A 13,274-nucleotide genomic window follows, 5' to 3' on the forward strand; every position below is an offset into this window, starting at 1 on the left:
TTCAGATGACATTTATAAACTAAGCTTCCTTCTTGTATTTCTCCTTTCAACAGTGCAACTGCAGATACAATGATGCTTTCTTGTTGAAGTGCATAATGACAAAGGGAGCTTTCACATAACTCTAATTTTCCTTGATTTCAGCAAGGTTTGGATGCTTTGTCCCTAAATCCTCTATCGTGTATAGTTTTACTTGTTTGCTCATTTTTCCTCTTTTCTGTGTCCTGTTTGAGATTAAATTTTAACATCCTTCAACTTTGCCTTGCTTTGAAGGCATACCTTTCTCGGGATGTGATTGCTAGACTGAGATTAGAGTGCAGTGAACTAGAAGAAAGGGTAAATCTATTATTTATCTTTTTTCATTTGTAGCATGCAGCTGGAGCAATGTATTAATACTATCCTTATCGGATTGCTAACTAATACTGCTTTGGTTGTTTGTGTGTTTGCATTTTGTCTTTCCCAAAAATTATTGGGCATGACTTTTAACAATTGGCAGCATCTTAAAAGAATAGCTGTGTAGAATTATAGGCCCAATATTTATTAGGAGAAAGTAGGGAGGGTGCAAGGGAGTATAGAGGAAACCCAGTAAGGCCAGGGACACTGAATATAATGGTAGGACCTCATAATTTCTTTTTGGCCATATCTCACCCAGGAGTCAAGCACATCGACAGGTTGGCAAGCAGGAAAACTGATGGCACAAGGACAAATAGAGGAAACCGTCAGGACAATGCCGGGCGGTGGAGAAAAGGGGGGAGGGGGTGGAGAGGAGTAAAGATCAGGGCTTGGCAGATGAACCACTGCAGGAGAGAATGAGGTAAAAATTGGGGCTTGGAAGGTCACCATCACAAGAAGTTGGGCACTAAGTATGGAGGAGAATGGAAGGAGGGAAGAAGAGGGCAGCCAAGTGGCAGAGGGCTTGAAGGGCTCGGGAAAGCGTGCCTACTCCAAGTTGGGCTACTTTCACGACACTCAGTCTACCATTGTGAAAATGCTAATGGGTGTGTGTGTACCTGATGGGTTGGGGATATGTTTCCAGTTTTAACATTTTGTAAACTCCCCTTCCTGACCCTCTGTTGCCTGTTGGGAGAAGGTTAACATGGAGGCCATACGGTTTTTAAAGGAGGCGTTTTGGGTCCACCACACTTCTGTTGTCTGAAAGGGCTCGAAACTGTTCCATTTCCAAACCTTTTTCCTGTATCATAAATTAAAATATTTAAAGATTACGTAAGTGGGGCAGAATAATGGCAGATGAAATTTAGTGCAGTTAAGAATAAAATGCTGTGCACAGGAAGGAAGAATGAAATTGAAAGGCAACCATTAACAGAATGTTGGACTTTCTGGAGCGGTGAAATATGATAAAGACAAGAACAACAGCTTGCATTTATATAGCACCTTCAACGACTAGTAAAATGTTCCATGACATTTACAGGAACATTATCAGACAAAAACTGATGCAGAGCCGCATGGAGATATTAGACAAATAACCAAAATCTTGGTCATAAAGGTAGGTTTTAAGGAATATCTTAAAGGAGGACGGCGGGGGAACTCTGAGGTTTAGGATGAAATTTCCACAGTTTGGGGGCTAGGCAGTGAAGTCATAGCTGCCAATGGTGGTGCTGTAAATCAGGGATGTACAAGAGGTCATATTGGAGGAACAGAAATATCTCAGAGGGTTTGAGGGCGAAAAAATGTTAGAGATAGAAGGGGCATTTGAAGGCGAGGTTGTGAATTTTAAATTCAAGGCCATTTCTAGGCTCAAAGCCAATGTTGGTCAGTGAGCACAAGTTGCTGAGTGAATGGGACTTGGTATGAGTTAAGAAATTGGCAGCTGAGTTTTAGATGAGCTTGAGTGTATGGAGAATGGAAGGCTGGTCAGGTGAGCTTTAAAATAGTTGAGCTTGGAGCCAACAAAATCATGGGTGAGTGATTCAGCAGCAGCTGGGCTGAAACAAGAGCAAAGACACTGATGTGGAAGTAGGCAGACCTTTTGATTGCGAGTCTGTTGGGTTAGCAACTCAACTCATGGTCCCAGAGAATAATCTGGTTCAGTCTCTGATGGTGGATAGGAAGGAGGATGAAATCTATAGTGAGGGAATATGGTTCAATTTTCAGTTTGCTGACTGTGACTACGATTTAGCACAACAAAATTAACATCAATCATAAACAACTGCACAATGGAATATGGAGCAATGTTTGCTGTTCCTGAGCAATGGCAGGAAAAGTCCACAGGGCCCAATGAGTGCCTTCCTCACCAATCGCACTCAATTCAACACTACTTTCTAAAAGACCAAGAGTATTATATCGAAGTTTGCTGATGATAGATGGATAGGTGGGACTTCAAGCTATGAGGCGGATGCAAAGAGATGTAAACAGGTTAAGTAAATTGGCATCAAAGTGGCAGGTGGAAGTTTGATGTTATTCACTTTGGTAATAAGATGAGAAAAGCAGAAATTTTTTGAAGTGTAAAACGTTTAAACGTTGATGTTCAGAGGGCGTAGTTGTACTTGTTCAAGGAATGCAGAAAATTGGCATGTAGGTACAGTAAGTAATTACGAAGGCTAATGGAATGTCCACCATTGTTGCAAGTGGACTGGTGTACAAGAACTAGGAAGATTGTATCGGCTGCAATCATGTCTAAATAGTGCACAGTTTTGGTCTTCATATTTAAGGAAGAATACACATGCCTTGGAGGCAATTTATTGAAAATTAGATAGGTTCCTAGATGAGAGGGTTGTCCTATAATGAGTGATGGAGTAAATTAGACCTTTACTCTGGAGTTTAGAAGAATGGGAGGTGACCTCAGTGAAACATAAGGGCTTGACAGGATAGATGCTGGAAGGTTGTTTTCCCTGGCCTTGGAATCTAGAGCATTGAACAATCTCAAAAGTAAGGGGTCAATCATTTAGGACTGAGATGAGAAGAAATTGCTTCACTCTGACTTGAGAATCTTTGGAATTCTCTGGTATAGAGAACACAATGGATGCCCCGTCGTAGTTAAGGTTGAGATAGATTTTTTACCTTTAAAGAAATGAAGGGATATGGGGAGCAGGTGGTAAAGTGTATTTCGGGTAAAAGATCAGTCATGATTGGAGGAGCAAGCTCGGAGTCATTTGGTTTATTCTTCCTATTTTTCATGTTCTCCCTCAATCACTTCTTAACAGAAACCCATCTAATCTTTTGTGACTAAACATACATAACCATCACGTGGAGTCTCGATCATTCTTTAAATTAGCGGCTCTCCAGCCATTTTGTTTCTGAGGTTCCTGCTCATGTTATAAGAATTCTCTGGACTCCTGTAGCACAAGTATTTTCTCTGGATAAAAATTAGTTATACAATGAAACATATGTTTTATTATTTTTGTTTTACTTCATAAATGCAAAACCTGTGCTGAACAATAATGTTGTTAAGATATGGAGATATCTTGGACAATAAAATGCACGTCACGGTCAATGTTGAACATGGCTCCATACTTTATTTTCTTTGATTTCATTAATTGTTGAAAATTCGATTTGATTTGATTCCAGCTACATATAATTAATATACTGTATAAAAAATGAGGGCAACGCTTTCAGTGCTGCTGAAGAAAGGGTGCTACATTCTTCAGACCATTCGCACTGGGACCCTCACTGTACCTCACTGAGTACTGATAATTCAAACAGAATGGTTGGGCCACCATGCAGAAACATGGATGGGGTGAGTGTGTGGGAGGAGGAACATTGGAAGAGAATGACGAATTAAACATCTCTCAGCCATGAAATAACATTATTAGATCTAGATAGTGAAAATGTATTAAATATTGTCAGCAGTTTTGTTTTCATGTTGAACTTTGTATTTGAAATGCTTTCTTATAAGAGGGGTGAGAGATTAGGTGAGCCGCGTGGGTGACATGGTACTGATTGGCTTTACTTTGCAGTAGGTAAAAGCTGAATCTGTCCAAGAACTAGATTAATGATGTTGAAAGAAGCTGTGGGCCAGTGGCAATGGTCTCACTGAAATCTTCACGTGGACCTAGGAGGCTGCAAACCCTTGGTTGAGAGCCCCTGATCTAAATGTCAGTGATTCTCTGTTTTCAATATTTTCCAAAGCAAAATCAAATTTATCATTCTGCTAATGACCTCTGTGCCAGGGGAATAAGAAGGAATAGAGTTCTGCCTTAGCACTGACTATTAGCACTGATCTGCCTGCATACATCCTTTGACCCAGGGGTGCTTAGATTTCAATATATATCAGATTTTGCTCTGATTTTCCTCCCTGCTGGTCAAGTATGTGCCAAACTCCATTTCTTTATTACCCTGAATGAAAAGTTGTTAAAATCCAGTCTTGAATTATCTTTTCCTCACCAAAAATCCCAATCATTCATTATCTTTTACTTTATGACAGTTATTCTTTCATTCTGCCATTGATGAGCATACCTCTAGTTGTCTAGGCCCTAAGTTCTGGAATTTCCTCTCCAGAACTCTCTGCTTCTCCCTCATCACTCCTTTAAAATGCTCCTTAAAATTTACCACTCTGATCAAGCTTTTGGTCACCTATTCTAATGTCTCCTTCATTGGCTCAATGTCAGTTTTGTCTGATTATACTCCTGAGATGTACCATGGAATATTTTACTATTCTAAAGCTACTATATAAGTACTGATTGTTGTTAGTATTGTACGGCATGGGATAGGTAGAGAATGTGAACAGTGAAATAGGAAATATGAAAAGAGACATGACAAGAGGGCAAGTGAGGAACTTGGGATAATTGTAGACACGGGAAATAGAAGGGGCTATTTACGAAGTGCAGGAAAGGAAATTTTAAAAAACCATAAAAAGCATGGTAACAGCAAAGGAGAGTGTTACAGTTTCAGTTCGCTGTCAGTATCTGCAGGTTCAGTGCATCTGTTGTCTTGAGGAGTCTGTTGCCTTGTTGACATTCATTCTACCCGCAAGGTAGTGGCTTCCATGCATGTAACAATGAAATTCCTTTGATGTCTCCAAGCTTTTAGCATGTGATCCCATTTAATCGCCCTGAAACAACAAATTAACAACAAATAGGCAAGACATTGCTTGGTTCAGTACATAGTATTCTAGGTGATTACTGCAGTAAATATTCTAGGGTCATTGACATTAATTGAAAAATCCTATTAATATAAAATTGATGTCACAAAAAATGGTTACTTAAAAAACCTAATGGTAAGTGTGAACATATTTAAAATAGGACATCACAGGGAGGTGATTCTGTAGGAACTTTCAACAGAGGACCCGATAGACTGGCAGAATTTAAAAGTAGATTAGGTTTCTTGGTATTTCTCCTGAATCAGAGTGTTTGCAGTTTTTATGATCTGGGTGTTGGTAACCATAGAAAATAATTTATTCTGAATATCAGTTCTTTCCACAAGTGTCTTCCCTTTACCTTCAAACGGCTTCAAAATAAGATCAGGAAAAAGATAAAGCCAAAGACATTTAATCTGAACATGCAAAGCATCTGCAGCAACATTGATGTTTTATTTGCAGAGATAGAAATGAATGGGTTTTATCTAATGGCCATAAGGAAGGTGTGGCTACAGAGTGGCCAAAGTTGGGAACTAAAGATTCCAGGATACCTGATTTTCAGAAGAGATAAGCATAATGGAAAAGGGTACCAGGAAGGTGATCTTGATAATGAAGGATGGGGTAAAGGCAGCAGAGTGAAAGGACTTTGACTTGGAAAATCAAGGTATAGATTCAATTTGGAAGGAGACACGAAACAGCAAGGAATGGAGACCACTGGTTGAACTAGTTTATAAGCTCTCTCATAGTATTTGTAGTGTTTGGCAAAGTGTAAGTCAGGAAATTAGAGATGAATGATGGTAAATCATAGGGGACTTGAATTTTTATTTGGACATGGAAAATCAAAGTTTGCAGTTAATAGCTTGGAGGATGTGTTCATGGATTGTATATAAGGTAATTTTCTAGATCAGTATGTTGAGGAAACACCTGGAGAACAGACTGTTTTGGATCTAGTATAGTGCAATGAAAAGTTATTTATTAATCTTATAGGAACCTCTAGAGAACAGTGTTCATAATCTGATAGTTTTTTCTTGAGTTTGAGATGGATTTAATTCAGTCCAGAACTAGGGTCTTTAATCTAATACAGCAAACTACATAGGTATGAGGGCAGGTTAGCTGAGATAGATTGGGAAATTAGATTACAAGATATGATGGTAGATAATCAATGGTGAACTTTTAACAAATTAATAATTTGCAACAGATATACATTTCCAAAAGAAAAGGGAAAAGTAATGCATCCGTAACTAATAAGAGAAGTTAAGGAAAGTGTAAGACTAAAGGAAGAGGCTATGTTCTTGCTAAAAAAGTGTAATATACCTTCGGATTGGGAGTTTTTCAGAATTTGGAAAAGAATGACCAAGATGCAGCTATATAAGGCCCTCGTCAGACCCCACTTGGAGTACTGTGCTCAGTTCTGGTCGCCTCATTATAGGAAGGATGTGGAAATGATTGAAAGGGTGCAGAGGAAATTTACAAGGATGTTGCCTGGATTGAGTGGCATGCCTTATGAGGATAGGCTGAGGGAGCTCGGTCTTTACTCCTTGGAGAGACGTAGGATGAGAGGAGATCTAATAGAGGTATACAAGATGTTGAGAGGCATAGATCGGGTGGACTCTCAGAGGCTTTTTCCCAGGGTGGAAATGGCTGCTATGAGAGGACACAGGTTTAAGCTGCTGGGGGGTAGGTACTGGGGAAATGTTAGGGGGAAGTTTTTCACACAGAGGGTGGTGGGCGAGTGGAATCGGCTGCCGTCAGTGGTGGTGGAGGCAAACTCAAAAGGGTCTTTTAATAGACTCCTGGATGAGTACATGGGACTTAATAGGATGGAGGGTTATAGGTAGGCCTAAAAGGTAGGGATATGTTCGGCACAACTTGTGGGGCCAAAGGGCCTGTTCTGTGCTGTAATTTTTCTATGTTTCTAAATTGATAGCGAAAATAGTATATAAAGCAAACTAACAAGAAACATAAGAACAGATAGTGAAATATGATATAGGAATGTAAAAAGAGATTAGTAAGAGTAAATGAGGGTCCCTAATTGAGGCTAGGCTAGCAATTAATATAAAAAATGATAGTAAAAGTTTTTATAAATATATAAAAAGGAATAGAGTGGCTAGAGTGAATGTTGGACCCTTGGAGGACGAGAGGGGGGAGTTAATAGTGGGAAATGAGGATATGGCTGAGTCTTTAAATAATTTTTTTGTGTCGGTCTTCACGGTGGAGGACACAAATAGTTTGCCAAATATTAACGATAGAGGGTTGGCAGCAGGAGAAATACTTAATACAATTAATGTTACCAGAGAGGCAGTGCTGGGTAGACTAATGGGACTGAAGGTGGACAAGTCCCCGGGTCCGGATGGAATGCATCCCAGGGTATTGAAAGAAATGTCAGAGGTAATAGTGGATGCGTTAGTGATTATTTATCAAAACTCGTTGCATTCTGGGGTAGTGCCGGTTGATTGGAAAACGGCTAATGTTACGCCGCTGTTTAAAAAAGGAAGGAGACAAAAGGCGGGTAACTATAGGCCGGTCAGCTTAACGTCTGTAGTAGGGAAAATGCTGGAATCCATTATGAAAGAGGAGATAGCAGGGCATCTGGATAGAAATGGTTCGATCAATCAGACGCAGCATGGATTCATGAGGGGAAAGTCGTGCTTGACGAACATGTTGGATTTTTATGAAGATGTGACTAGGGCGGTTGATGGAGGAGAACCGGTGGATGCGGTGTTTTTGGATTTCCAAAAGGCGTTTGATAAGGTGCCCCATAAAAGGCTGCTGAAGAAGATTAGGGCACACGGAGTTGGGGGTAGTGTGTTAAAGTGGATTGGGGACTGGCTATCCGACAGGAAGCAAAGAGTCGGAATAAATGGGTGTTTTCCGGTTGGAGGAAGGTAACTAGTGGCGTGCCGCAGGGATCGGTACTCGGGCCGCAACTGTTTACCATTTATATAGATGATCTGGAGGAGGGGACGGAGTGTAGGGTAACGAAGTTTGCAGACGACACAAAGATAAGTGGAAAAGTGAATCGTGTGGAGGACGGAGAAGATCTGCAGAGAGATTTGGACAGGCTGAGTGAGTGGGCGAGGATATGGCAAATGGAGTATAACGTTGAGAAATGCGAGGTTATACACTTTGGAGGAAATAATAACAAATGGGATTACTATCTCAATGGAAACAAATTAAAACATGCTACCGTGCAAAGGGACCTGGGGGTCCTTGTGCATGAGACGCAAAAGCCCAGTCTGCAGGTACAACAGGTGATCAAGAAGGCAAATGGGATGTTGGCCTATATTGCGAGGGGGATAGAATATAAAAGCAAGGATGTCTTGATGCACCTGTACAGGGCATTGGTGAGGCCGCAGCTGGAATACTGTGTGCAGTATTGGTCCCCTTATATGAGGAAGGATATATTGGCATTGGAGGGAGTGCAGAGAAGGTTCACCAGGTTGATACCGGAGATGAGGGGTTTGGATTATGAGGAGAGGCTGAGGAGATTGGGTTTGTACTCGTTGGAGTTTAGAAGGATGAGGGGGGATCTTATGGAGACTTATAAGATAATGCGGGGGCTGGATAGGGTGGAGGCGGAGAGATTCTTTCCACTTAGTAAGGAAGTTAAAACTAGAGGACACAGCCTCAAAATAAAGGGGGGTCGGTTTAAGACAGAGTTGAGGAGGAACTTCTTCTCCCAGAGGGTGGTGAATCTCTGGAATTCTCTGCCCACTGAGATGGTGGAGGCTACCTCGCTGAATATGTTTAAAGCGCGGATGGATGGATTCCTGATCGGTAAGGGAATTAAGGGTTATGGGGATCAGGCGGGTAAGTGGTACTGATCCACGTCAGATCAGCCATGATCTTATTGAATGGCGGGGCAGGCTCGAGGGGCTAGATGGCCTACTCCTGCTCCTATTTCTTATGTTCTTACGTATAGAGATGGGTGAGATAATGATAAGGAATAGGAAATGTTTAATGTTTTGTATCTGTTTTTAAAAAAAAAAGTAGGATTCAAGACTATAGTGCAAATGAGGAACTTGGGGATATTATTAGTAAATAAGTAGTATTGCAGAAGTTAATAGTATTTCAAGTTAACAAATCCCCTGAACCCCATGTTCTACGTGCTAAGATTAGCTGCATGGAGAGTAAGCTACAGAAATTGTGTATGCATTTGTTTTGACCTTCCAGAATTCCCTAGATTCTAGAAAAATCTCCATGCATTGGAAGGTAGCAAATAACCCACTATTCATGAAAGGAAGGAGAAAACAGGGATCTGTGGATCAGTTAGCCTGGCAATAGTTTGGGAAAATGCTTGAACCTATTATTAGAGATAAGGTAATTGCAATCTCTTCTGTCTCTGCTTGTAAGGGAAACTTATTTACTTTTGCTAATCTCTTTTTATGTACCTATATAAACTTTTACCATCTATTTTTGTCTCTTGTTAGTTTGCTCTTGTAAACTACTTCACCTTTCTCAATTTCTTAGTCACTCTTTGCCAAATTCTAAAATACTCTAGAGTAGTTAGAGAATCATGATATTATTAAGCAGTGTCAACATGGATTCATGACTAGGAAAAATTCTCTTGGGAGTTCATTGAGGTTATAAGTGCAAAGTAGATATGGGCAATCATGTAACGTATTTATATTTTCAAAAAGCTTTTGATAAGGTGCCACACAATTTATATTATCATACTACACAAAATTAAAGATCATGGGATTGGGGATTATTCACAGATTATTATTAGATCTTAGCATGGATTGGTTCCAGGACACACAGAGTAGGAATAAATAGGTCATTTTCAGGTTGACGAGCTGTAATAATGGGATACTACAAGGATCAGTGCTCGGACCGCAACTATTTACCATCTATATCGATGACGTCAATGAGTAGACAGAGTGTAATGTCTCTAAATTTGCTAACTATACGCAGGTGGAAAAGTAAGCCCTGAGGAGGATGCAAAGAGGCTGCAGAGAAATATAGTCACGTTCAGTGAGTAGGCAAGTATGTGACCGATGGAATAGAACATGGGAAGTTTTTTAAAAAAAGGGAGGAAGACTCTGGTATTTAGCGGGACCGTGGTGTCTTAGTGCATGAATCAGATAAAGTTAAAACATATGTTTCCAGTTAGGAAAGCAAATGAGATGTTAGCCTTTATTACAAAGGAATTGGAGTATAAGAAGTCTTAATTATATAGGGCCATCATGAGATTACTCCTGAAGTATGGTGCACAATTTTGCCCTCCTTGCCTAAGGAAGGATAACTTGCCTTTGACAGAGTGCAATAAGAGTTCACTGGGCAGATTCTGGGATGAGAGGAGTCTGACGAGGAGGCAGTGTTAGGCTGGATCTATATTCCCTATAATTTAGAAGAATCAGGGATGATCTAATTGAAACATATAGAATTCTTAATTTGACAGGGTAGATGTTGGGAGGAAATTTGTTGTAACTGTGGAGTCTAGAACTGGGGTGCGGGGTTGGTGGGGTCACAGTCTCAGAATAAACGATTATGATATTAGCATGGACTGAAGTTTGACTAATGGACAGAAAAGCTGGTAATCTCAGCCATTGATATATATGGTAAGTAACTGAGGCGTAAGCACTGATCCTTGCAGGCCCCCACAGGTTACAGTTGGTCTTTTCAAACTAATGAGAAGTTTTTTGCTCAAAGAATAGTGGCTCTTTGGAATTCTTTGCTTCAGAAAGCTGTGTTGTTGAATACATTCAAGACAGATCAATAGAAATTTGGGTACGAAAGAAATTATGGGAAATGGAGATAGTGCAGGAAAATAATTGTGGTCGATCAACCATGATTGTCTTCAGTGGCAGAGCAGTTACAAAGGGTTGAATGGCCTTCTGCTCTTGTTTCTTATGTTTTTATTCATCTGTGTCATGTAAACGCTAACATCAAGGCCATTATTTGGCAGAACTTTTGCTTTTGACAGCTTGTATAATGCAAAGCAAGAAAATGCAACCAATTAGTAATCATCTTATACTTGCATGCAAACAGGAATTTAAAAAGTTCAGCATGAATTTTATCTCAGTAATGTTTTTGAAATTTGTCCATTAGCTTTTTTACAAATAACTTTGAAAGACTTTTTAGTAGTAACTAAAGAATACTTCATCACAAAATCTGATTGACTATTACTGATACATCCTGCTAAATTAGATACATTGCAGATTCTCAGACTGGACAATCCAAATTCAACTCAAAACCATTACAGCTTTTGGCAAAAATATCAATTGCAAGTCTAGGGTCTTTGGAGAGGCTGAAGCCTTAAGAAAAACCTTTAAAGGCATCACAAAAGAGAATTCACTGGATGTTACTTTGCAAATTGCAATATTCTTAAATAGGTTTATTTTGTTTAAAGCCTTATTGTGAATATTAGAAATTTGAGAGAAAAATGGCACCTAACAATTTTTTTCAAAAATCATTGAGTGATTTGTGGAGACGAGTGTGTAAATGTTGCGATCATTGAGTTTACAGAGGTAAGGACCGTGCAAATGTGAGAAGTCATAATAGGAAACAGTTTGACAACAAGAAGTCAAGTTGTGCAGATAGGAAGTATATGCAGCTGTAAGATTTTGAATATATTATCAGTCTCAGGAATATGCAGTCAAGTATTCGTGCTGGTGGGGCAGTAGAGAAATGGAGAACTGGAGTAATAGGAATTTGCATTCATGTAGTGCCTTTAACATAGTTAAATGTTACAAGGTGCTTCACAGGAAGCTAACGAGACAAAAACTGAAGCCAAACCAAAGAAGAAGACATTCAGTGGCCACAAGTCTTGTCAAATTGCTGACTTTTAAGTTGTGTATTCAAGGGGAAGAGAGAGGCCAAGGTTTTGGAAGGAAACTACGTTAAAAGGTTTCAATTTCCAAATGGTGTGACATGATGCTGGCTTGGATGCACTATAGCTTGCAATCTCAGGACAAGTGAAATTTATTATTGGATTGCTAAGGTAATTGCATGGTGTGGTAGGGTCGTTTGTCAGAGACTGTACTAGAAGTGCTGTTCCATATTTAGTGAGAGATTGTGGTGTTAATTACAGGCTGGCTATTGATCAAGTTAGCTCCTAACATGAAATGGGAATGAAGTCCTAGAGAGGAAAGCAGATCATGGTTATCAGGGGAGACAAAATAGCTTGTGGAGGGCAAAATTTGTCTTGAGTTTTGGGAACCTTATTTCAGGTTGGCAAACACTTAATGAAAACATTATGGCAAAAATCAAAGACTTTCGTGTCCACAAAATTGAAGTAGAAGAAACATTCAACTCGCCTTTTAATAAAATGTTCACCACAGTGGATTTGCTGTTGAACCAGGCAGACTGAAACCCATCATTTTAATGGAAAGATTTTCAGTCGAGAATTGGTAGCGCACTAAATTAGAAAATGCTACTAAGAGTGTTACTTCTATGTATCACTGGTAATTTTAAATGTGAAAGGATTGTGGTCACAATTTACATAAAAATACTTTAGCAATTTGATTGGCAGACATGCCTTCAGCCAAAGATTTCTCTCCGAAAACCTTTTGATTTCTCTTCCTTCATAACGCCCTTTAAATCCTACCTCTTTGACAAAATAGTCACCAGTCCTAATCCCTTTTTGTCTTTTTCTTGTCTTATGCTTCTGGGAAGGGTCTCAGGACTTTTTCCAATGTTAAAGACTCTGTGTAAGTGCAAGTTGTTATTGATTTATCGATTTTAATAACAGATATTTTTGAAGGAAATACTTAATAGACCTAGGTTTTTCTGTATAGTCTTTATCAAAGAACAATTGTGATTGTTTTTTTCTATTAAATTTATACAGGTCGCAGCTCTACAAGAAGAAAAAGGCAGTTTATTAGTAGAAAATCAAGGTCTTATGGAACGCCTCAATCAATCTGATTCTATTGAAGATCCCAACAGCCCAGCAGGACGTAGACACCTTCAACTACAAACTCAGTTGGAACAACTACAAGAAGAGACCTTTAGGTATTAATAAAATTCCATTGCTTTACAAATGTGTGAAGTGTCGAGCTCCTTTCTCAGTGATCCTAAGGTCATCCTCACTGCCAGTAAGTCAGTATCTCTGTGGATACTCCTTATTATATTTGCATTGTTATGAAAAACAAACCTGCAGGAGAATGATCATTATAAACCTGACCAAACAACTTGGGCTACTCCCATCTCTATGGCCCAATAATGTCCCTATTTCCAGCCGAGGTGGTGACCTAATTTCATAGAATCATAGAAACCCTACAGTGCAGAAAGAGGCCATTTGGCC

General features: G+C 39.6%; 1 protein-coding gene across 5 annotated transcripts in view; it reads left to right on the forward strand.

Annotated features, from left to right (window-relative positions):
* hook3 (hook microtubule-tethering protein 3) overlaps nt 1-13,274 on the forward strand; it is an 84,248-nt gene that overhangs the window by 36,851 nt on the left and 34,123 nt on the right. For 4 of the 5 annotated variants that reach the window (XM_078210127.1, XM_078210115.1, XM_078210133.1 and 1 more), the window contains exon 9: nt 12,819-12,982. In XM_078210127.1, the coding sequence (XP_078066253.1) occupies nt 12,819-12,982 (164 nt within the window). Of the gene's footprint in view, nt 1-270; nt 334-12,818; nt 12,983-13,274 lie in introns of all 5 variants that reach the window. The other variant, XM_078210107.1, reaches the window with a different exon arrangement.

This window comes from Mustelus asterias, chromosome 1, assembly GCF_964213995.1.
Source record: "Mustelus asterias chromosome 1, sMusAst1.hap1.1, whole genome shotgun sequence".
NCBI classification, from domain to species: Eukaryota; Metazoa; Chordata; class Chondrichthyes; order Carcharhiniformes; family Triakidae; genus Mustelus; species Mustelus asterias.